Raw genomic sequence first — 27425 nt, forward strand, 5'->3', positions numbered from 1 at the left:
TTGAAAAATATGTAAACAAAATAATTTGTTGCCAATGAAAAATATAAGGGTACCTGTACATCAGTGCTCCAGGTTATATCACTGTTAAGTCACAACACTTGCAATATCCAACTTCACTTTTCATTTCTGTCTGCTGGCTCTGTGTGTTGTTTTCCACTCTTTGTGCCCCTCTTGAAAACCATCCTCAATATGACCCTGGCCGTTGGGAAGACATTCAGTGAAAACAACATCAACAAACCAGAAAGAGGTGTGATCAAGATACCATAAATGACGTTTTTTGCATGACCATGGCTCTGGAACAAACTTGCTGCTTCACTTGAAGGAATACATGTGCAAGACCATGATAGGATACTGATATCCAACAACAGTGCTCGGTAAGTGAGCACTGTTTGTATGGGAGAGAAAAGAAGCTGGATCCACATAGTGAGTGTTTAACTTGTCCTCATATGCAAGGTATCACTTACAGATGACAGATAAACATGGCAAAACCAGGTCTTTGAGGAGATAGCTGCAAGCTTTGATTGCACTTGACTAAATTGGCCAAGTTTGAAAGGACCAAAATTCATCAATTTTTTTTAAAAATCTGGAGCAGGGAGGAAGGGCAGCATGGAAGCAAGTGGGATGTTAGCAACATCAATAATGCAGACATCCAGCATGGTTTCAACGCCACCCAGGCATCATGCTTTGATCCTGCAGTAATTAGCAATGGTACAGCTATCTGTACCATGGGAACAGACAAATGTGTGAAAATGACCAAATTACTAGCGGTTTGGTTTAGTGTATACACAGGAGGGAAGGAGAACTTTGTATCTGTGAAGGTTGGCTGAAGGGGGCTCCCTGTCCATCATTTGAGAGAGTCTTACAACTTTATGGGTTGTGGGAACAGACCGGAAGAACTGATGAGGACAGCAACCAGACAGGCAGAGCTGGATATGGGGAAAGGTACCCTACTATTTAATTGGTCAAAAATATCAATTGATTCGGTCACAGACACATGTATGAACTCCTAATAAAAACCAAGCAGAAGACTTGCCAGGTTGGTAATTTCAAGCAGTTAGATATACTTAACCCAGAAGAGTAGAAGAAGAGGTACATAGACTTTATCTAAGACATCATTTGGATGATAATCATGTGATTTCCAGAAAATTTTTAGGTAAGCTTAGTTTTCAATGGACATAAAATATATAGATGACCCTTGAAATTAACAGGATATTGCAGTCATTTATCAAAAATACACTGATTATGATCACCAACTTGAATGGGGAAATAAGGTGATCATCAGTTGCCATTTTGAATTTTGTTTCTGTTTGTCATTGTTAAAAAATGAAAGGTTAAAGGTCAAATTGTAGCCTTGGCCACTGTTGAAATAAAAAAAGCTAGTGTGGAATACGTTTCATGGTCAGATTTAAGTTCTTTTCTTGATAAGATTTTGGTGGTAGCAAGTACATTCATGCTGGAGACATTTTCTAGTTTTGCCATCGCCAGTAGGGGGTCTCACTTCCGCATCATTGGACAATTGCAGTTTTTACTTTTGGAGTTAGTTCCCTTTATTTATCAAGATGTGATGAACATACAGTTTTATATGACTTAAGGTGATTTGTTCTGTATGAAGTCATGTGGAGTATGCCCCTTTTATAAAACTGTGCAAAAGACACATCATCAGTGAATATCATGTTTTTATACAAATTTAGAATTTGATACAGGTAAGCCAAACAATGAATTAAACTACACCATAAAGCTGTTTAGTCCTTCTATGACTCATTAAGGATGAAAAGGGCCTAAATTTTGAAAACGAACAGGTGACTGAAGCAGATCAGACATAGGGGCCATACCCCAAAAAATGTTCTTCCCAGCTCATTTATTTTCTTCCCAAAATGAGGCAAAAATGTCCTATCCACATCAGTTAAAAAACTGATGTTCAATATGGGTTACATACATGCCATATTGCATGGTTAGTTGTTTTCAATTGCAATTTCTCATCAACCAATATGGCTTTTCTTGCGTTGCAAGACACAATATCAAATTAATAAATATAAATATCAATTCAAGTTTTGTATCAAGAATAAAGATCTGGCTTTGGCATATTTAAGGGTTTTTTTATCAGGAGATTCTTGAGTTTCAGCTAAAAGTTGGCATAGGGGATTGATTTTGAGTCGTTAGGAATTGAACGATATTTCAAATCATGCTTGCATTATTTTAATAACATCCTAATGAGATGTTGAAAGTGGGAACTTACATAATGTTTTTCTACATTCTGAAATTTTTTGGAGGAGCATATAGTCGCACCCATGTCCGACCGTTCGCCTGCCCTTTTCGTGTCTGGAGCATAACTGTTCCCCACAGTTCAGCAAGCGTCGTGAAACTTGGTATATAAATTGGTCATACTAAAGTGATGTGCAGTGTACCGAATTTAGGGTCTCGGCCCTTTAATTACAGAGTTATTGCCCTTTGAGAAAAAGAATCATTTCCAGAGCATATCATTGCTTACATACATATATATATACTAGGATAAAGAAACTTGGTGTATACATTGATCATATGATGATAATGTACAGCGTACCAAATTTAGCGACCTTTACAATGTTATTTCCCTTTGTTAATGTGTTGTGTCCAATAAAGCCATTTTCGGGAGGCATTCATCAGTTTCACAGATGCTTTTGTTTTACGTAAGCTGCTACTCTTAGCACTTAGGATGTATAATACTCCTGTTAAAGATATCTGGAAATAAAAATTACGTTAAGTTGATTAAATCCTCACCTTGATGAAAATTATGGTGAATTACAGTTTTACGGTCGTCACTAGTGATCTCATGGAGAAATATCTAATAATTTGTACGATATGTATGTGGACGTGTTTTATGAGCGTTAGATATTCCGTTGTTATATATCTTGTTCTCTTTTGAAAAGACGCATTATACTTACTTAGATGGACCAGGATTTGCATAGCAGTGTTACCATGAAGCAAAAGACGCTTACTCTCCAGAACACCTGGTTTTATTTTTATTGTATTTTTCGGGAGTCTCCGTGTCAATCTAACGCTTGTTCATATTTTGCCTCAGTTTTATTGAATATAAATTTGGATTATGATTCTGTTGACATGTTGGTATTTTCTTTGAATAACAAAAATGTGGCCTTTTTTTCGTTTGATCGAATTGTGAAATCTTTCAATAAGAATTAATAACATAAGACAATCCTCTTGATAGTATGTGGAATGTGAAGGTTAAACAAATTTCCTAAATTTCAGCAAACAATTTTTTTCCGTTTTCATTCAATTTGGGAAGTTGTGCAAATGTTTAACCTCAAATCTTTCCTGAAAACACCCACTTATGGAGGATTCAATATCTTAATTGTTTGTCAGTCGCACTAATTAACCCGCGCGGAAAAACTTTCGTAATTAAGAATTGTGTCACTTTTAGTGTGATAGTTCCTGTTGAACTTTCTGGATGAAATTTTCAGGACCACAGCTGGGAAATATCCCTTTATAAAACCATCGTGTCAACATGAGTATGTGGTACACATTCACAGATGGATAAAAATGGTTTTGATATTTGCTCGTTCTTTTTTCAAATTAACGGTCGCAGAAATCGGTTAATATAGAAGTTATTGTTCAATTTCGACAATGCATTACACCACATTTAGATAAGCACAACTGGGTGATTGTCATTATTAATTTGATTATTTTTTTTTTCATTTTGGTCTCACTAAGGAATATTAGATAAAATTATAGAAGATGAATATATAATTCATACTGTTACTAAGATTACATGGTGTGCAGTATTTTTTACTTTTAAAAAGAAAAACGGAGAAACGTCATTCATCAGTTTCAAGTTAAAAGTGTCTTTTCTGTCTGTTTGATAGTTCAGTGTTTTATTTCTTTGCAAATCTGTGTAGTATTTTAGTTGATGTTATATTATGCTGCAAATTTCATCCATCGTTGCACAAGTGGGAGATGTTACACTTTAAAAGTGATTTTAGTAGGTGATTTTCTGGGTTTTGTAAAAGGTCAAAAACGTATTTTCTGGAGATTTGGTGACATAATCCTAGGTATAATTGGAAATAAAACCCCGCCACTCAAAAAATAAAAAAAAAAAAACCTCTGTTGTAATTATTTTGATTTAGTTTACGGGTATTTCTTTTTAAAAGAAATGGTATGACTGTAGGCGCATTTACCACACAGGGGATTTTGATTTCTAGTCAGTGCTCGGACCAATATTATTCGTAATTTTTGTGAACGACCTACCAGATAAAGTCAAGTCATCAATTTTCTTATTTGCAGACGATACAAAGATATTCAATGTTATAACTAGTGAGGAAGATACCAAGATACTTCAGGAGGACCTTATCAATATGGAAAAGTGGAGCAAAAAATGGTTACTGGAAGTGCATCCTCAAAAATGTAAATACATGCATGTTGGTAAGCCTAATCTGAGTGAAACCATATATACATTGAACAATACAGTGCTGGAGAATTCTGAATGTGAAAAAGACATTGGTATCAAAGTAGACTCAAACCTATCGTTTGAAGATCATATAAGTGAGAAAGTCAATAAAGCCAATTCCATGTTTGCCATGCTTCGGAGAACTTTTAACTTTATGGACAAAAAATCATTCCTACCACTTTATAAAACCCTAGTGAGAACGCATCTAGACTTCGCTAGCTCGGTATGGTTACCTTATAAAATAAAAGATATTGAGAGAATTGAAGGAGTGCAGAGAAGGGCAACAAAACAACTTCCAGGCCTTAAAAACTTATCTTACGAGGACAGACTAAAAGAATTAGGATTACCAACCCTCGCTTACCGCAGGACAAGAGGAGACATGATCGAGACATACAAGCTAATGAGTGGAATATATGATAAAAATACAAACAACATACTTATAAGCTGGAGCAGCGCTGCAAGCAGGAGTAGCAACAGGACAAACTCAAACAAGATCTACCCCCAGAGAGCTAGAACAAAACTTAGGCAACATTACTTCTCTCATAGAGTATGGAAAGTATGGAACAACCTACCAGAATATGTAGTCAACGCACCCAACACTAACACATTCAAAAATCGCCTGGATAAACAATGGAAACACCAGGAGCTGTATTACAGCTACAGAGCAGATATAAAAAAGAATGGAAGTGACAGAACTACATTGATTAACAACAACGAGTCCGGTGAAGAGGAATTTTAATTCCTGTACTGGAAATCAACTATAAGTAACTATAAGTAAGTAATTTTAGCATGGAGTTGCTCCCCCTTGTAACGCCTTCTTCAACGTAAACAAAAATCACATGGCTACTGTCAGCTGATCCAGCAACAAAGTGAGGATGATGGGAAACAGTATTGTTCGGAAGTATATTTAGAGTTGACAACTGGTTCAGCTGTGAAAATGAAATATACTTGATATATTTGAAGGAAAAAAATAGCAGGTTATTTCGGTGATTTCAAAAGTAAAATGGAGAGAGAAGACGAGAAGAAACCATTGCTTGGTGAGAGGACAGGAAGTATACAAGGGGAACAGCACTCCCCTCCTCGAGGTAAATATAAACACCCATTAACCTATCTACATGTTTATCTTATGTTCGACCACTTTACCTGTTCGACCCAAATTATTTCATATCGAACTTGTCAAGACACAGAAATCGGACGTTCTATAAGTGAAATATATATTACTGCAAAATAGTTGTAATCAAACCTTTGGTATTGTCTACTGATGTGTATTGTGACCCCCGATCATAGTCAGTAGGTAACTAGCATATTTAGACATCTTCGTGTTGTTTGACCTAAATTGATAAGATTTGTATACTACAAATGTATTGTTAAGCCGTGTAGTAATTATATGTCTAAGGACTCTAAAAAATTAATTAAGTGCTGTCAGGGATGTAACACTTCTTCTCTATAACATTGCAAAAAGATACATGCTATTTCGTATCCCTCTGTATTATACGACCCTAGTAAGGTCTTTACATGTACATGAATATATATCTATGTGCGTGACTATATTGTTAATATTTACATCCTATCAGCTACCAAGACAATTTGTGTTACAGATCAAGAGTATTTACAAATCATGGTTAGATGATTTTTTTTGTTAAGAATCTCATGAGCTACAAAAGAACTAGGTTAGAATATTTTTCTCCCAAACCCCGAACAGGAATCAAACATGAAATGCTATAAAGAAATGTTATATTCCACCAATTGATTGAATAATAGAGATTGAGACCACAGACTTAGTTAACTCTACATATATGTACACATTGTATGCATGTACTTTGTATAGCTAAAGTTGTCTCTTAAAATATGATACATGTATACACTCAGGGACGTATGTATTAAACGTCCCTGATACACTGTAAGTGGATGTTGTAATGATGCATTTAGAACTTTCCTGCAACTCTAGCTTTTATGAATTATCTGTTGTATTACACCTGTTGCTTTGATTAAGTTTATTGTCCTTAAAACTTCTGTTAAGATATATATAGTACTAAACATGTAAGCAGTAAATTAACAGGTAGAACATATACGTATATTAAGGATATAAGCTAGAATTGCCAACCTACTTCCTTAAAGCTGACAAGCTAACTATCTACCACGCCCCTTCAAGGACAAAAGATGCCCGCTTGGATGATTGGTTTGTAGTCCTTTGTTTGATCCTCCTCTATTAGTAGTGATGTTATTCTATTAGTTATTATGTTATTCTGCTTTATTATGATTCCTCAAAGTCAAGTTACTCTCAGTAAACCCGAGTTCCCAGGCTTGTTATATAGTGAAGATTGAAAAATGATCATGATAATTGCAATAATTTGAGATGTCTGAAAAAATGGACTTCTTTTTTACTTTCTTATCCTACGACAAAACTCCAGTGATCATCAAGCAGATTTAATGACTCAAAGTCAAGCTGAGAGACTAGCTTATTGCAACCTTTGTCCATTATTCTATTAGTAGTGATGCTATTCTACTAGTTATTATGTTATTCTATTAGTTATTCTACTAGTTATTATGTTATTCTACTAGTTATTCTATTAGTTATTTTGTTATTCTATTAGTTATTATGTTATTCTACTAGTAGTGTTATTCTGTTATTCTATTTAGTTATTCTATTAGTTATTTCTGTTATTTCTAGTTATTAGTTATTCTATTAGTTATTCTACTAGTTATTCTGTTATTCTATTAGTTATAGTTATTCTAGTTATTCTACTAGTGTTATTCTATTAGTTATTGTTATTCTATTAGTTATTATGTTATTCTATTAGTTAGTTATTTCTATTAGTTATTAGTTATTTATGTTATTCTATTAGTTATTATTAGTTTCTACTAGTTATTCTGTTATTCTATTAGTTATTCTACTAGTTATTATGTTATTATATTAGTTATTCTACTAGTTATTATGTAATTCTACTAGTGATTCTGTTATTCTATTAGTTATTCTATGTTATTCTATTAGTTATGATTCTAGTTATTCTACTAGTTATTATGTTATTAGTTGTTATGTTATTCTTAGTTATTCTGTTATTCTACTAGTGATTCTGTTATTATATTAGTTATTCTGTTATTCTACTAAACAGGAATAGAGGTATGGATGGCTTTATTTAATTGGGTATAAACTTGACAGATTAATACACATTACATCATTCATTTTCTGTGTTATATATATAATTATGTATAATTATTATTACCTGAGAGGAAGTTGAATGCCTTTTGTCTGTTGTCATTCATTGTCTATCATTTGACTCACTTTAAAGGTCATAGGGCTCAATTGATGTTCAAATCTTCAAACATCTTCTCAATAAACAAAAGAAACCAGGTACTAATATTTGGTTTGTAGCATGCGTGGATGAAGGGCTACAAAATTTGATTCAGATGAATAACCAAGACCCACTTTCAAGGTATCAGGGGTCCCATGTATTAAAGTCTTTAGAAAAATCTCTTCTCAATAACCAAAAGAGACAGAATGCAGATATTGGGCCTGTAGCATGCAGGTTTGTTCGAATGTACAATCATTGAAATATCATGATATAACAGTGTTCATTATAAAATACCAACTATTGTCGACAAATATAACAGGCAATAATAATTTGCCAGTAAAACCTTGTCACTTATTTATAAAGACCATAACAGACCATTAAATGCTTAAGATTACATTACCTATGTATGTACTTTCTCATGCTGATCATAACTTGATCCAGTAGCTACCTGTGTGTGCAGTGTATTGCATTCTAAAAGATGTTACCATTCTACAGACTGCATTTTTTATCCAATTGTGATGATGCTTCATACACATGTTCACAAAGATCATATCTTGTACATATTTGCATTTCACCCTCTACAGTAAACACTAGGTTTCCAGTGCTGTGAATGGATATTGACATAATTTTATGGCATGTCCACTCTACTGCTGAATTTCTTTTCAGAATGTCAAAATACCTTACACATGTGCTCACAATTATCACCTCTTGTATGAAATCATGTTACATCCTTCTGCATTCTAAACTAAGTCACCACCACTACAAATAGAAATGAACAGAATGTTTGACATCACTGTTATACAGACACTTTGGTTTTTTGATTGTCATGTTACTTAACATATGTTCACAAACATCACCTTTTGTGCAAGATTGCATTTCAGCCTTCTGCTGACAAAACTAGGTCACCTTTACTATAAATAAACATTAGCATAGCACAGAAGTTTTATTCTTTTAAATTTTCAATATTCTCATTTACCATATAAGGTAGATATTAGACATTTACCATATAAGGTAGATATTAGACATTTACCATATAAGGTAGATATTAGACATTTACCATATAAGGTAGATATTAGACATTTACCATATAAGGTAGATATTAGACATTTACCATATGAGGTAGATATTAGACATTTGCCATATATATTTCTTGGACAAACCAGCTCATGAAACAGAGGCCAAATCACTCTCAATTTCCCTTTACACTTTGCCTTTCAACCACTTTTGGGCTTAAGGGTATCCATATTGCTGTGATGATGATTGAAGTTGAACAGACTGACCAGCTCCTTAAACAGGGGACATCACTCTAAATCTCTCCTAACATTTATTATGTTTTGTATTGTATGTGATGGCTATTGAAATGGAACATCAGTATTGATTCTTAAAATTATTCCTCTGTTTTTATGCCTGCTCCTGTTGTAATGGCCTGGTCATGTGTTCCATGTCATTTACTGTACATCTATCTGGTTAGTTTATATCTTAACATTGCAATGTAAATAAATTTACAGTTTAAACAGAGATGATAACATAACTGTCCACCCATACTGGGTATACAGTTTACAGGTAACTTTACATGATCAAAACTGATAATGATCGTGATATACAAAAATAAATAGACAATGTTCTTTTCAGAAAACATATTACCAACGCATCATATCACGTGTATTAATCTCACACATTGGTTTTCAGTTGCCACATTCTTACAAGCTTTCCTTGGTGTGAAAAGCTCCGAAGTTTTGTTTAACAACTACTTGAAGTTCTCTTTATCTGGAAAATAGTGTACTTGGATTGAGCTACAGAAAATTTATCATTTCTTCTTCAGATGTTAAGGAGTGTGTTTGTGGTGTACAAGTTGTATTATCTGTGATTACAAATTATTTGAATAAGGCTTTGAAAGGTGTCTTGGAATGACATTTTTAGTATTTATATTTACATGTAATTATTCTACAGGAAATTGCCTTCTCTTCCAAAACTAATTGTTTTCTACTCATTCCTGATCAAAGGATTCTTAGTCACATTTTTGGTATTGCTATGGTGAATTTCAATGTAAAATTCTAATCATGGAAGTTGTATGCACACGGGAAAGTGATGAGAATAATAGTGAACAGGAAGGCATATTTTTCACAGATAGAGAAAATGTTTTTGAATGTGTTAAAAATTCTGAGACAAGAAAGAATTCAATTAACAATCCTGGTCGATGGAGAACCTTAAAAAACTTAATGTCAGGTAAGTGCAGGTCGTATGTACATCATAATATATGTCTAAGGTAAGAATGATTTTCAGAGTTTGATCAGACACACAAATTTTTAAGAGTTTGTTTATATCATCAACACTTATTTTACACAAATGTTCTTTAAGATCAGTATACAGGATATATAATTGGAAGGTGGTACAATATGTTAATGCGGCTAGAAGTAGGTCATTGTGACCAACATTTTGACCTTCATGAGAAATTATAGTTCAGAGGATAATTTTTATACCAATCACTATATTATCCCCCGCGAAACGCGTTTACGTGGGATATTAAATTGGGCTCCGTCCGTCCGTCCTTCCGTCCATGTGTGCGTCCGTCCGTCTGTCCGTCCAAGTGATTTTCCGGGCTATAACTTTGAAACCGTTCAATTCAACTTCACAAAACTTTCTGTATATATTAAGTCATTGCTCTAGTTGTGCCTTTTGCTATTGTTGACATTTCACTTTTTATATTTTTTTCTGTTACCATGGAAACATAGTCAGAAAACACCAAAAGAGGGCTTTTCCGGGCTATAACTTCCAAACCGTTCCACTCAACTTCACAACAACTGTGCGCGGGAGATAATGCCACGCTTTGCGGCATCTTGTTTGTTATACCATCTAAATATGTATATCTTAATTGTGTATTTCGTACTAGAATTAGGTCATTAATATTTTGTCAAATACAACTTTCATACATTGAAGAGGTAGAAAAGACCCATATAAAAACAACATAACTAAGGGTGTCAGCAAATAACTATTGAACAAAAAGTCTAGAGGGGTCAGCAAATAGCTATTGAACAAAAAGCCTAGAGGGTTCAGCAAATAACTATTGAACAAAAAGCCTAAAGTGGTCAGCAAATAACTATTGAACAAAAAGCCTAGAGGGTCAGCAAATAACTATTGAACAAAAAACCTAGATGGTCAGCAAATAACTATTGAACAAAAAGCCTAGAGGGGTCAGCAAATAGCTATTGAACAAAAAGCCTAGAGGGTTCAGCAAATAACTATTGAACAAAAAGCCTAGAGGGGTCAGCAAATAACTATTGAACAAAAAGCCTAAAGGGGTCAGCAAATAACTATTGAACAAAAAGCCTAGAGGGGTCAGCAAATAACTATTGAACAAAAAGCCTAGAGGGTCAGCAAATAACTATTGAACAAAAAACCTAGAGGGTCAGCAAATAACTATTGAACAAAAAGCCTAGAGGGGTCAGCAAATAATTATTGAACAAAAAGCCTAGAAAGGTCAGCAAATAACTATTGAACAAAAAGCCTAGAGGGTCAGCAAATAACTATTGAACAAAAAGCCTAGAGGGGTCAGCAAATAACTATTGAACAAAAAGCCTAGAGGGGTCAGCAAATAACTATTGAACAAAAAGCCTAGAAAGGTCAGCAAATAACTATTGAACAAAATGCCTAGAGGGGTCAGCAAATAACTATTGAACTAAAGACCTAGAGGGTCAGCAAATAACTATTGAACAAAAAAAAAGCAAATAACTATTGAACAAAAAACCTAGAGGGTCAGCAAATAACTATTGAACAAAAAACCTAGAGGGTCAGCAATTAACCATTGAACAAAAAGCCTAGAGGGGTCAGCAAATAATTATTGAACAAAAAGCCTAGAAAGGTCAGCAAATAACCATTGAACAAAAAGCCTAGAGGGGTCAGCAAATAACTATTGAACAAAAAGCCTAGAGGGGTCAGCAAATAATTATTGAACAAAAAGCCTAGAAAGGTCAGCAAATAACTATTGAACAAAAAGCCTAGAGGGTCAGCAAATAACTATTGAACAAAAAGCCTAGAGGGGTCAGCAAATAACTATTGAACAAAAAACCTAGAGGGTCAGCAAATAACTATTGAACAAAAAGCCTAGAGCGGTCAGCAAATAATTATTGAACAAAAAGCCTAGAAAGGTCAGCAAATAACTATTGAACAAAAAGCCTAGAGGGGTCAGCCTAGAGGGGTCAGCAAATAACTATTGAACAAAAAGCCTAGAGGGGTCAGCAAATAACTATTGAACAAAAAGCCTAGAGGGGTCAGCAAATAATTATTGAACAAAAAGCCTAGAAAGGTCAGCAAATAACTATTGAACAAAAAGCCTAGAGGGTCAGCAAATAACTATTGAACAAAAAGCCTAGAGGGGTCAGCAAATAACTATTGAACAAAAAACCTAGAGGGTCAGCAAATAACTATTGAACAAAAAGCCTAGAGCGGTCAGCAAATAATTATTGAACAAAAAGCCTAGAAAGGTCAGCAAATAACTATTGAACAAAAAGCCTAGAGGGGTCAGCAAATACCCTCTGACTCCAATTCAGGAGGTGGTTTTATTACAGGAAGATTCAACATTGTGTATTTGTCATTAAATCTGCTGAAAAAAATACTAATAAAATTGGAAACACTTCTGATTAGTAAAATATTTATTGGTTTTGTATCAAATCTTCAGACACATTGCAATTAGACTTACTATCTGATCAGGTCTACATATTGTTGCCTACAAGATAACACCAATGATATGTATAAAGACATGGGCTTATTGTCAGATATAGAATAAATATTGACAGATAAAGATAGGAGATATGTATAACAAGCATTTATTAAATGTTGATATATATAGATAGATATGTATATATGGTTGTTTTGGGAGGTTTCCAAGTGTATAAGTTAATGAAAGTTGCTTTAAAAGATGTCATAAATCCTATTGTGCTGGACACAGTGGAGTAATATTTTAGCTGGGATACTTTGTGTTTGACACATATCTTTATTAAGATATCGTAAAACTGACACACTAAGAAGACATTTCCAAACGAGCTAAACACACACTTATAATAAACATACATGTATTAGTCTGATCGGTAAACCAGAGAAGGTCCATCTCTATATGCACTACTGATCTGACCCACAACAATCAAAATCCACTTCAAATGAATCTACCGGTCATAGTTCCCCATTCTGAAGTTGTTGTCATTAGACAAGAAACCGCCTGTGAGAATATCATCTATTCCTGTGAGAATATCATCTATTCCTGTGAGAATATCATCTATTCCTGTGAGAATATCATCTATTCCAATTCTGTATTTTTTATCGTTAGTCAATATCATGAAGAGTTTTCCGTCTAAGCTGTATGAATGTTTAACACTCTTCAGTCTATAGGCTTCCCTGAGAATTTCTTGGATCTTTTGCGTTAAGTCCTCAAACACTACTTGTCTTTTTCCCCCTCAGTTTTCTTCTGTTGTTCAATATTGTTGTTTTCTTCCTTCTGTGGGTGAGTTTACAAATTATTGTCTGTGGTCTGTCTTTACTGAAGTGTCCTAGCCTGTGTGCGATATCGATATCGCCAGGTTCTATATCAACATCCAGCGATTTTCTAATGAATGTCACAATTTTCCCAACATACTCCTCAACTGTTTCCTTGTCGCACCAAGTTCTTCCTCCCCTGTTGCTCTACATTATTCAGTGTACTCTTCAGTAGGGTGTTAACTGTCTTAAACTCGCTATAATGACTTGACAGTTGGTGCACTTTCTCCCTCAGAATGTCGTTCTCTATCTCAAGGTCAAACATTCGTCCTTCTGACTTTTCTACAAGAACCTGATTCTCTTCTCTTATATCTTCCCGCAGTCTCTCTAACTTTCTGTCCATTATCGTATCCATATCCCTTTTGGTGACGAGCAGATATCATGTCAAAAAGTGTATCAATACGGTCTTTATCCAAAGAATCAAAAAACGCATCTGGCTTTTGGTTTTTGCACCACCTGCAGTCCTGCCTCCAACACTTCCTCTGGGGCCCGGCATGATTGTAATAAGAAATAATGTAAGACCCAAGTAGTACAGGTTAGACATATATGCATGTTCAGGTAAAGAGGGTGTACACACAGAGCGCATGAGTGGTAGTCAGGCAGTGTGGTCAGTCCATTGTCGTAACCGTTGTTTCAACTAACACATTTTCAGTAAAACTTTTCTTGAGAATTCTGACAGAATGTCCTACATTTCTTCAAGATGACACATGCCAAAAATCAACTCGTGATTTTCGGGAACGATGATGAAAACTGAAAAAATCTACGGAGCCAAAAATCAATCCGACTGACCAGATCGACCCTCGCTTAAGTGTATAAGTTAATGAAGTTGCTTTAAAAGATGTCATAATCCTATTGTGCTGGACACAGTGGAGTAATATTTTAGCTGGGATACTTTGTGTTTGACAAATACCTTTATGAAGATATTGTAAAACAGCCATCTTCATATAATATAACAATACCTGTCTATATGGGCCACCTCTGTGTAACAAATATTAGTCTTTAGGGGTCACCTCTGTAACAAATACCTGTCTAAAGGGGCCATCTCTGTGTAACAAATACCTGTCTTTATGGGCCACCTCTGTAACAAATACCTGTCGAAAGGGACCACCTCTGTGTAACAAATACCTGTCTATAACGGCCACTTCTATGTAACAAATAACTGTCTGTAGAGACCACATATGTGTAACAAATATCTGTCTAAAGGGGCCACCTCTGTGTAACAAATACCTGTCTATAAGGGTCACCTCTATGTAACAAATAACTGTCTGTAGAGACCAAATATGTGTAACAAATATCTGTCTACAGGGGCCACCTATGTGTAACAAATACCTGTCTATAAGGGTCACCTCTATGTAACAAATAACTGTCTGTAGAGACCACATATGTGTAACAAATATCTGTCTACAGGGGCCACCTATGTGTAACAAATACCTGTCTATAGTTGCTACCTCTGTAACAAATACCCGTCTTTAGGGGCCACTTGTGTGTGACAAATACCTGTCTATATAAACCCCTCTGTGTAACAAATACCTGTCTATTGGGGACACCTCTGTGTAACAAATACCTGTCAATTAACACCATTGTTTCAAATTTTCAACTAATTTAGAAAATGAAGGCACCTGCCTAATATTGAGACCAATTTTCTCTCCAGTGTCCATTAAAGAAAGGTTAGACTGTAGGACTTTATTTTACAACATTGGATGAGAAGTATATATAACAACAAAAAAGTTTTAAGAGTGATAGCAGAAGTATCTTTTTTTGAGTTTAGAATTACATTGAATTAAAAATGGAATTATGCCTGTAATATGTGTCCTATTTTCATCCAGCTGTGTATTTGTACACACAACAAAAAGGGGAAACTGTTCTGCCAACCTGGGCATCAAATCAGAGTAATAAAAACTACCCATGAAGTTAAATATTCTTTCAGGTTTTCACACAAAAGTAATAAAAATTCTCATCTGTAATTCTTTCAAATGGCACTTTGTTGCAGGGGAGCATTTTGGAAAGCGACATTTGTTGGCCATACTTGCATTTCTGGGGTTCTTCAATGTTTATTGCCTTCGTGTAAATCTCAGTGTGGCCTTGGTTGCCATGGTGAACAACACCAAGAAGGTTGACAACCACAGTATTGATGCATGTCCGTCAATTCATGGAGCAGAAAATAAAACGACAAGGCAGGTAAGTTGATAGAAATAGAGATTTCAGGCCACCAATCTAGCCTGCAGAACTAGTATAATGTTTCTCATAAGATATTTACCTAGAAAACTTGTATGAGCTCAAGCTACATGTTACTATAAATGGATGCTTGAGCTCTCATACTTGTAACAAATTTGTATGAAAATTAAAATTCAAATGTAAATTAGTTTTTGAAAATAAAGAAATTAAAAAATCATTTTAGCAAAATTTACATTCTCCACTAAAATTTCTGAATTAAAGATTCCACCAAAAGGTACCCGTACTAATATTCAAATTTTTATGGCCAGAGGTAGTTTCTTTCATGGTTTTTGGTATTCATTTCTGACGTTATAACATATACATATATGCCTGTTTATAAGCCCACCCATTATAACTGTTTCAGGAGAAAATGTAACAGTTGTGATGTCATTATGTATATAAACAGTGTACATCTATGGAACTCTGTAACAAATTACAAATGTTCAGAAATTCAGATTTTTTTTGTCAGGGAGATTTAAACTGGGATGAGAGCACACAAGGAATTGTGCTGGGGTCATTTTTCTATGGTTACATTGTAACCCAGCTCCCAGGAGGCTGGCTAGCGGAAGTGTTTGGGGCAAAGATGCTATTTGGACTTGGTGTGTTGTGTACAGCTGCGCTCACTCTCCTTACACCTGTTGTAGTCAATGAGCTTGGACTGGGAGCATTCATTGCTCTGAGAGTTGTTGAAGGCTTAGGAGAGGTAAGATACAATGTATTGCTTGATGAATAAAGAGGGGCTTAAACTATCCCCTACCATCAGACAGCAGCAACGAGGTGTAGTAATTGTTTTGTGGGTTGTAACTGGGCTATAGAAAATGATAATATACCTTCCCTCTCCTACCATCAGACAGCAGCAACGAGGTGTAGTAATTGTTTTGTGGGTTGTAACTGGGCTATAGAAAATGATAATATACCTTCCCTCCCCTACCATCAGACAGCAGCAACGCGGTGTAGTAATTGTTTTGTGGGTTGTAACTGGGCTATAGAAAATGATAATATACCTTCCATCCCCTCCTCTCTCCCACTTTTAAGATATGAACTTTTGAGTTTGCTGGTGCATGAACTGTGAATGATGTGCAAAAGCAACTGATAACAGAATTCAAATGCATGCAGTTTAAACAATCAGTAAAACATGTGCGTTCTCGGGTTTCTATCATCCATTTACCCCAGTTTCTTCATTTAGATTTCATATATATGTTTATTATCCCTTTAGGATGAAAACCAACGGTAATTATGTTCTACCGTATTTATTCCAATAAATGCCCCGGGGGGCGTGAAATTTTTCAGACAGGGGGCGATTAATAGAACACAAAATTTCATAATTTGTTGGTCGTGCGTGCCATGGCTGCCACTTAAAAACATTGTTTAACAAACTAAAGAATTACTCAGCAAAGAATGCATTTGAAAATTGCAGTAATTCCAAAATCATTGTAGCTTTAAACATTGTTGTCAATTGCATTCTGATAACCTGAATTCTTGTATGAAATGACACTATGTCATTCGTGTCAGCTTCAGTCAAAGACGTACAATGTTCATCATTGCTTGTAGGCCTAGTTTGCATAACAAAATAAAAAAACACAGCGGTATATAAGCCAGTCTGTTTCTTAATAAATCCCACATGCCTGATAACAATGTCTGGGACAAAACAAAATTACGACACTGCTTTCAAGCTTAAAGTAATCGCCTTCGCAGAGGAGAAGGGTAAACATGCCGCCGTGAAAGTGTTTCATGTTGACAGAAAACGAGTGGGGGACTCATGTCAAAACAAAGAAAAATTAAAAAATCTTTCTAAAACATCTAAACGCTGTAAAGGAGGTGGGAGGCATGTCAGATATGAAGATATTGACAAAAATCTGATGAGATAGCTACAGGACAGACGGGAGGCTGGAATACGAGTGACTGGGAAAGCATTGCGGTTTGGAGGCCCTGTGTATACATAAGGCAAATGGTAGTCAATCGTTCAAAGCCTCATATGGATGGTTTTCTAAATTCAAAAAGAGACATAACATTTCGTTCAGGCGATCTACGCATGTGGCACAACATGAAGTTTCATTAATTGATGATCGTATTGACAGTTTTTTTAATTTCGTGTTAAGAATGCGTCGGCTACGAGAATACCCCAATAGCCATATCGCTAACATGGACGAAACCCTGGTGTGGTTTGACATGCCAGGAAAATTGACATTGGCAATAAAGGGGGAAAATGAGGTCAGAGTTTACAGTACTGACCACAAAAACAAAAAGTAATGGTGACACTGGCAGCATATGCCAATGGGACTAAAATCGCCCCCCTTGTGCACATGCCAGGCATTCGTCCCCTTCCAAAAGATGACATACCAAGTGGTATTGTGGTATACATATGCGGGGCCGAACAAAAATCCTGGGCAAGCGAGGAAAGTATAAAATTTTGGTTAAAAAAACTCTGGGGTGTGAATAATACAGCCAGGCGTTATTAGTATGGGACGCTTTTTTAGAGATGGGGTGTTTATTGGAATAAATACGGTATCTATGTATACGTTGTCAATATGTTAAGGTTTGACTGTACAATATCTATGAGGATGTAAAAAAATTGCAAAAGATAAAAAAAAAGATAAAAATAAATATGTGATGTACATACTTATAAGAGAAAGTAAAATAAATAATGTATGTACAGTGTTCTGTTTCGTTCTACAGGGAGTCACTTTTCCTGCCATGAGTGCCATGTGGGGTAAATGGGCGCCACTTTGGGAAAGGAGTAAACTAGCTGGATTTACCTATGCAGGTTTGTTGTAGCAAATTATGACTTAAGACCTGATTTCACTCTATTTAGTGGACTTTGAGTGCAAATATTTCATGTTTAATTTGTATCCACTAAATGGGGAGGGAAGGAGTCAATGCCCGTCTGGTGGACAAGGTGGGATCTTCAGGTAGGTTTAATCGCTGGAGGAGGGATACCAAAAGGTGTGCTAGAAGTCACTCGACATTGTAACTCGCGAAGTCGGTCAGTAAATAATAAAAGTATTCCACCTACGTAACTTTGTGAAGCTGGTTGATATTGAGTACTTCTACGTACGACCTTTGATTTTCATCCAGTTGTAATTCACTAGGGTTTGAGCTTTACTCAACATGTGAAGGACCAAGTGACATGTAGGAATGTCTGTTGTCTGTCAACTTTTGATATAAATCACTACTCCTCATGAATGACTGAGCGTACTTTAACCAAATTCGGTCTAAGCATTCTTTGGGATAACAGGAACCATTTTGTGTAAACAATGGGTCTGCCTTGGTTTAGAACCTGGTGACCCAAAACGAAAAATTCTTAAAAATCCTACTCCTCCTGTAAGAATGATTAGATTTTGCTAAAATTTTATCTGAAACATTCATGGGTGATGGAGAATCAGTTTTGTTAAATGTAGATGTTGGCTACCTCCTGAAAAAGGAGGGACGAGGCCTAATAGAGAAAATAGATAAAATTCTTTGAAATTCCGCCCCTCCCGTAGAAATTATTGGATTTGCCCAAATTTATTCTGAAGCATTCTTGGGCGAAGGGGAATAAATTAAGTGTTTTTGGCTCTTTTAAACAATGAATGAAAATTGTGAAAGAGAGATGCATTGATAACAAAATAGAGTAAAACATTGTCCATTACATGACTTATCTCGTCACAAAAGTGATGTTTGATGGGAGTGACTTTATTACACCTCCCCTGCCCCCTCCATTTTCCAGGAAGATTTAAAAAAAGTGGGATAGAGCTAATTTGTGGGGTTGGCCTGTATGAGGGTTATGTAAACATTGTGTGTCTTGTATATTTACAACAAGATCATCTAGTTCACCTGTGGCATAGTTCAGAATATACATTGAATATACTTTGAATTAGACATTCAAATGAAATTATCAGATATATGAAAACTACTAAATCTATTGATTAATGGGACTAGTGCCCCTCTAGTCTGGGTTAAAATGTGAAATTCTATTTAATTGTGTGTCTCTTGTACATTTGTCTTTAAATAAGCACTTTTCATTAATCAATATTTTTTGTAATCAGTAAGAACAATTTCGTTTACTTTTGCAGGGGCCCAGCTTGGAACTGTTGTATCCATGCCTATATCTGGAATACTATGTGACTCCGACTTCCTGGGAGGATGGCCTTCTGTTTTCTATATATTTGGTAACTGTTCCAGCAGTTTTAAACATTTAATCCTAACCAGTAATAAAACCATCATGCCTGGTGTTAAACCCACTTTTACATCTATTTCAAACATCATCAACATGAAGTCATGTATTCAACTTCTGGTGGAGAATGCTGACATTCTGTGTTAATGGTTTTTAGCATCCCTGCATAAAAAGGGGTGTAACCTTAACCATGCATCCATCGTTAAACTGGCATCAGTTATTTATGATTAATGCAATGACTTCTTTCCAGTTTCCAACAAGCTCAGTATCAGGATATTTGACAAGTAAATATATTATCCTGAGATGAACAACATTTGTATTTGTACTGTGACATTTACCTTAATTCAAGGTCAAAAGGGTCAAAGGGGGATGAAAAAGACTTGTTCCAAAAACCATTCTTAATATCCAGATTCTGTTCCTTATATAGTTAAGCTTTTTTATATACAACTACAGCAAATGAAACAGTTGGCCTTGTTTTATCGCTTCTGATGATGAAAAAATAAACGACATATATGTATATATAAACATAAGAAAAACATAAAGAACAAATGACATAGTTAGTCTTTGGCATATCATGGGCTACTCACAGACAATACTAAAAATAGAATACACTAAAATTACAACATAAGCTTAACTCCAGATGAAACCAAGAGAAGCTAGACTCTGCTGATCTCCAGAGAAGCGTATGACACTTAGCCTGGAAAAGCTGTAAGTCTCTAAGTGATTTAGAGAGGTTAGATAAACAAGACTAATGAAAGATTTGAGAGAAGCCTTCTCGGCAAAAGAAACTTTTAAGTGAGACAAGAGTGACTTAAGCGAAGAGATTCAAGAGAAGCGAAGTACAGGATTTTTAGGATTGCGACACATTTCAAGAAAGAGCCACAGACTCTTGATGATTCAAGAGAAGCGAAGTAAAAGACTGTGACATATCGTCCTCTTGACATTAGTCGATGCTGCTTATAAATTCCTCTATGTTGATATTGGAGCTAGTGGTGCAGGTTCGGATGCTGGAGTCTTTAGTGAGAGAGTACTGAAAGATGCTCTTGAAAATGGAACTATTGGACTACCAGAACCCCTACCAAACGATGACCGACACGAAACTGTCGATACGTCACTTGCAGTTTTTGTGGAAAAATTGTCTCCTTTGATATTACGTTTTTAGACGGCATTGTTGTTGAAAGATATTATCTGTTTGGCAAGTGAAGAGTGACGTGCATTGCTTCCCTGCTCATAATAATCGTAGGTAAACTGTGTACATCCATATGGAAACCGGAACACAGCATATTGATACCGATGATGTCCGTACTTGCTCCGCGATCACACCGTGACTGAACATGTAGCTTCCGGGTACAAACCATGTATAATCCATAGACATCCGTGGTCTTTTGTACAACATAAACATACCCGGATGACCCCGGATGTTTCATGGATCACTCGGCTACAACATGGATATACACGGAGCCTGCACGGACATTTTTCATCCGTGTAGGTCTGGTTAAAATTTTTTCGTCGGATCAGATTGACTTACCTGGATGGACTCGGATGTCGACGGATGCATTAAATGTCAACACACGGTAATGACGGACTGCCCCAGATTGACGGTCAATGGTGATCCAGCGTCTCATCCGTGGATGTGTGAAAGTGGCTTAAGACAAGCAAAGTCTTCAGTAATTGAGAAAAACATGTCAATTAAAAAAATTACTGATGTTTTAACTTCAAAGTATAAATGTTTAACATTTGACCTTGTAATCGATTGGACCATTGATTTTTCACATTAATTCTAAACTGTCCTTTGATCAACAGGTGTCCTTGGATGCATATGGTTTGCAGTATGGATGTTTCTCGTGCATGATACACCAGCAAAGCACCCAACAATATCAGAAGCTGAAAGATCATACATAGAAATTTCAATAGGTAGTAAACAGGTAGGTCAGTGGAAGAAAATTATTTTCATCCCTCGCCTAACAGCGTTGGCATGTGACATTCAAATGAGTTCTGTCCGTCAATTCAATATCTTTTATCACGATGGGAAATCTTTCTGCATATTATCTTATGATGGAATAATAGGATTTTTAGGAAACTTGCTTTGTGGACTTATTACCTTAATTCCTTGTTCAGGACCGATTATCAGCAAATTCTATGTATATTTTATGAGAGGGCTTTGACCTTGTTAGCTGATATCTTTTGGCACTCTGACTGAATGCTTTCCGCATGTCATCTTTTGAAGGAATAAATGAAATATGATGTGACTTGCTTGGTAGACGTCTCCGTAAACCCTGAATCAAGTTTTATTATTTGCAAATTCTGCACTTATTTAATGAGGCTACTGTTAGCTGATTGGCTGATTTCTTTCCCAGTTTTCCATGTTGCTCACTTTAAATGTATATAATTTTACAAATGAAGTTGGACGGGAAATCTTGATAACTATGTCCATATTTTAACTAGTTTAGCAATGAAAACATTATTTCAGGTACCATGAAATTTAATTCATGAAACTTTACACCATGAACAAATATTTTGATGCAGAAATGTTTGGAACTAGTAGCCATGAAAGACAGTTTATATACAGTAGTTGCTTCAGATTGGTTTAAATTTGTATTGAGTGTCCTACGTAATGTTTACATGTTGGTGAAATGTTTTGGTTCGTAAAGTGATACTTAAATTCTGATTTAGGTGCCTACATAATGTTTACGTGTTGGTGAAATGTTTTGGTTTTTAAAGTGATTTGTGTATCAATGATGCGATATTTTTTCCAGAGGTTGCGGACTCCCTGGAAATCTATACTCACCTCCAAGGCAGTGTGGGGAATTTGTGCCGGTCATTTTGCTAACAACTGGGGATTCTACACCATGTTGACTAGTCTTCCTACATACATGAAACAGATTCTCAACTTTGATATATCTGAGGTACTATTTCCTGCCAATTTGGATTTTGCACCAAAGTCTGCACCTTATCACATTTTGATGACCATTGGTCAAGTATAAAGATCAAAGGTCACCTTTGACCATCTTGCAAGTAAAAGCTTGTGTACAAGGATATGAGGGGGTATATCTGTGTGAGCTCATTTTGTTTTTGTTTATGAAAAGATGTGGATAAGCTCATTGCTTGGTAAATAGATATTGAAATCACAATCTGTATCTAAGCCTTTCCTTTAGGTATATAGTGTTCATATTTATTGAATTCTTATGTTTATTTGAAAAAAAAAAAAACCCAAAAACTTATTCTCATCTTTCTCAGTAACCTTTATTTTGCACTGTACAGATGGTGGTTACAAACTGTGTGAACAGTATGCGCATATTCACATCGTTTTAAGTGTTATTCTCTGATATCAAGCCAGTCCATTTATACTTGATTTCATCGTCACTGACAAAGGATTGTTTTCTCATTGGTTCTGATTCAACCATGATTTTTTCAGGTACAAATTGTGATAAGTGTTCTTAAATAGTGGACTACAAGTGAAGATTTATGGTGTATAACTCATTTTGACCGAAAGGAAATGGTCCACTGAGCTCCCTTAGAATATTATTATAAAAATTATTATTATTGCATTCTTAACGGCCTGTTAACACATAAAAGGTCATTTGGGCCATCAACCAATAAAACAGCGATCCAAAAGGGAATTACATGAAACCAACTAAAATGTAGCTTCCTAAGAAACAGAAACCACAATGTGTGGTTTCCTAAGCTCAGTGCATGGATCTGTGCTGTCATGGTTTTGTCCTTGTGTGATATAAACATATCCCAATGGTCCTTGATTGTATGTAAAGGGTCTCCCATATTTTGTTCAGTGATTTAGCCACCAGCTACTACAAGGAGACCACTCCTTAAAATGACCTCGACTGTTCACATAAACCCCGCAAACAAACAAATAGGTAATTATACTAAAGTTTTAATTTTTGATATTTTCAGAATGGTTTTATATCTGCCCTGCCCTATGTAGTATGCTGTATTTGTCAGACATCTTCTGGGCATGTAGCTGATTTTATTCGCAAAAATGGCTACCTATCAACGAAAAATACTCGCAAGATGTGTATGACATTGGGTTAGTAACTGAATAATAAAGAATACTTCATTTAATATGCTAATCTGTTTTATGTGCTGAAATCTTAACTGAAGATTTTAAGTATATGTTTACTAAACAACTGTCAATAGAAGGTGTTCTGTGTATGTCAGACTTTCTGGCGTCTGCAGTTCCTCTGTAATTTCTTCAATTTTTATTTTTTTCTTCTGCTCATTAAGATTTGTGAACCATGAAAGTTGATGATCTCTTTGAAACAATTTAAAAGAATTTATAGCTCAGTTTTCTCGAACTTTGCATGCATGTTACAACAATTATAAGTCTATTTCTTAGTACGACTTGTACTAACTGGGTGGATTTTAATACATATACTTCTATTTACGTCAATGTCCCTTGTTGTGTTTGTTTCTAACTCAGAAAAAAAAAGATAAAATAACTTGATGATCACCAGAGGAAAACCTTTTGAAATAAAGTTTGGATCTATAATCAGTTTACAAAATATTTTTAAACCAGCACAACTAGGGACAGGAAAAAGGAAAAGTTCACTTTCACATTTGTTTTATCATTCTCTTTTGAGCTCATCACATTTATATTTATGATAATGAGTTAAAATTGCTACATTGTACTTTTTGGTGTATAAGTAGTGGGCAGCAACATTGAAGTCCCAATACATAAATATGATTCTTAATTATAACCAATATATTATCATGTTTGTGTGTAAAGGAGACTGTTTTTTAAGCACAGCTACATGTTGTTACCACTTATGCTCCGTTGGATATGTTTACTGTGGATTTAATATCGCCGATTCCTGGTCATAAAAGATGGGGCAATCTTAAATTTCCAGTATTTGTATTTACAATGAATGAAATCTCAGAAATAATAGTTTATAAGCTTGTACCTGATTTTATTTTTGGTTGATTTAATGTCTTTCTTAATCAAGAAATTTCCATAAGAAATATAAAGATCTTTGATAGCTTATATGAATTTTCAGTGTATTTATAGGCAGATTTTAGGAGTTATTTATTGGAGTCTGTCCTATTTATCATTTTGAATAAAGTCATGTGCTCATGAAGTGTTTAGAAAACTGTGGAATGTTAGCACTGCAAAAATGTATTACTGTACCATGTGGTAATATAGGAAATGATCATGTGACTTCATAAAAAAACAGGAAGATTCTTATTATATATATATTTTAAATTTCTACAACATCCTTTACAGGATTGATGTTACCAGCTATCCTTATGTTCTGCATTGGTTACGCGGGCTGCAATCACATTGTGGTGGTAACCATGCTTACCTTTGCTGTAGGACTTGGTGGTATATGCATGGGAGGATTCAATGTCAATCATTTAGATATTGCACCTAATTATTCAGGTAAAATTGAAATGTAATTGTGAGTAAACTTCACAGTAAAATTACTTCCTGTTTATCATTTATATTATCATGAAGTCTTAAAGTTTTCTGCAGTTTGTACTTCACCTAAAGTTCATAGGTCAAAATATAACTAACAGTTCTTTCCTATCTTGTCTTTGTCTATAAAAAATCAAATATTTCAGGAGTTCGCTATAACATGCTTACATGTCCACAATCTGCATATAAAAATAGATTAATTGTTGTAACCATTACAGATAGCAAGTGTCAGGTCAACATAAATGCTATATTTTCAATATTTTCAACTTTTGAACATTTAAAGATACTTTGCTGAATCTTGCAATGCAAATGTTAGTGTCCATCACTAACAAGCATTGTAAATTGCATTGAATTAGACATATTATACGGTTCAGCTAAATGTAGCCGTTAATTTTAATATAATTTAACAGAATATCGATTAGCATAATTATTTTAGTTTGACATTAGGAAACATAGCTGATTCAGATCAAACAAAAACAATTAGAAAAAAAGAATTAGGAACATGTTGAAATTTTCAAAGTCATACTTACGAGATCAAAGGTCAAGGTCAAAAGTTCTATTGCTTTCAGCTGGCAAATATTTTGTTACAAAGTTACAAATAAAAGTTAATTGGAATTAAATGCATTGAAATATTACATCAAGGTCATAGGTCAAAATGTTTATACATACTTATCTCCTGACTTGTAAATATCTTTTGATGTCACAAGTTGATAATGTTGTTGGTATAACGCCTTTTACTCAGGAACGTTGATGGGCATAAGTAATTGTCTGGCTACCATCCCTGGATTCTTAGGACCATACATAGTTGGGCAGCTCACAAACAATAATGTAAGTACTGTATATGTACTTTTCTGTTGATGCATTTATTTAGAAAGATAAACTTGAATTCTGAGTGTAAGATGGATGTGTTCATGTTTTGATTTAAGAGTGTATGAAACCAATTTCCTTGAATGTCCTTTAGAGTTATCTTCCCTGAAATTTTACGAATTGCTTTCAGATGCACTGGTATTTATTAGAAAATTCAATGGAAGCATGCATTCACATTTTACATATCAAGTGTGTCTTCAGTTAGTTAATAGTATTTTTCTTTTCATAACTGTATGTACAGCAAGGATATACATCTCAATTCTTCATTTTTTTTTTAAACTTTTCTGAAAATGGTGGCAACTTAATTAATTCAAGACGGATATGATGACATAAATTAAAAAAATTTATTTGTCTGACCTGAAAAAAAATTTCCATTAATAAGTTATGCCTGTCTTATAATAACAATCTATATTGTTAATTAATATATAATTGTATATTAATGCATTTTATGTATATTCCAGCAAACTCGAGCCCAGTGGCAGATCGTATTTTATATCTGTTCTGCGGTATACCTGGCTGGGACTATACTCTATGTTCTCCTCGCTGAGGGCTCCGAGCAGCCATGGAATCAACAAGGCGGCGAAGTACTGACATTTACTGGCCAAGCCTCAGGTCAAGTTCCAAAACATCAGCCAGTTGCAGAAGAAGATCAAGTGTCGAACCTCCAATATAAACGTTTAAATGCAGAAAAATTTTGATGGAAAATAGGTTGTGTCTAATCAGGAATATTTAGCATTTTACTATGTGGCATGGTAATAATATTTTGGATCAAGATATGTATTGTATGAACTGTTTTTGAAACCTATCCTGTTTGTAGGTTTGTAGGATCTCTCTCTCTGTGGATGTTCTGATGTTGTAGGATATGCAAAGGATGAGAAGATTATAGTGATGCAGGTACTGCCAGTTTTAAATGCATACTCTAATTTATTTATCAAACTGTTCAGTTGCATTGAACTAAAAATATACATATTTCAGGGGTGACCTTATTTTAACGCTTTTCGCCCAAAATATTTTGCACTTAAATTTTTTTCTGTCTTTGGTGTGTGCAATGTCAATGTTAACATGAAAGGATATGGGTTGACAATACTCTGATCTTATGTGAGGATCAAATTTAGGCTACCTTCAGTGAAATGTATGTCATTTATGGTGTGACCCAATGACCAAGGTTTCAGGTGAAAAACACAAGAATATCAAACACATCAGGAATTAGTAATGCATTGTTTCAATAACTCTATGAGTCTGGTGATTATTATATTTTTTTATAACTTTATTGGGAAATGTTCTTTTGAGAATTGCGAAAGTGCTGAAACACGTTTTTTGAAAATTATTAGTGTTTTTATATGACATGAATTTAAAGGGATATTCCACCCAAAATGCAAAAAATTTCTTGCTATTCTGTATCTTTTATGAACTCATTCTAAAGACTTAAAAACTTTAAGTAAATCGGACCAGACGACACCTTAGGTAGACTTCCAGTCAAATTTTCGGAATCCACCTTGGGGAGAC

At 35.0% G+C, this 27425-nt stretch overlaps 1 protein-coding gene across 1 annotated transcript; it reads left to right on the forward strand.

Annotated features, from left to right (window-relative positions):
* The first annotated feature begins 5365 nt into the window (after positions 1-5365).
* Positions 5366-26617, forward strand: LOC132544846 (sialin-like). Its single transcript, XM_060208496.1, has 11 exons — positions 5366-5523; positions 15248-15435; positions 15941-16174; positions 18148-18235; positions 19524-19619; positions 21428-21549; positions 22381-22530; positions 23534-23666; positions 24861-25016; positions 25795-25880; positions 26381-26617. Exons 1-11 carry the CDS (start codon positions 5442-5444, stop codon positions 26615-26617), a joined length of 1572 nt encoding a protein of 523 aa, XP_060064479.1. The 5' UTR covers positions 5366-5441.
* Positions 26618-27425: the final 808 nt, after the last annotated feature.

This window comes from Ylistrum balloti, unplaced genomic scaffold, assembly GCF_031769215.1.
Source record: "Ylistrum balloti isolate Yb309-2 unplaced genomic scaffold, AGI_CSIRO_Ybal_v1 Utg369810, whole genome shotgun sequence".
In the NCBI taxonomy this organism is placed as follows: Eukaryota; Metazoa; Mollusca; class Bivalvia; order Pectinida; family Pectinidae; genus Ylistrum; species Ylistrum balloti.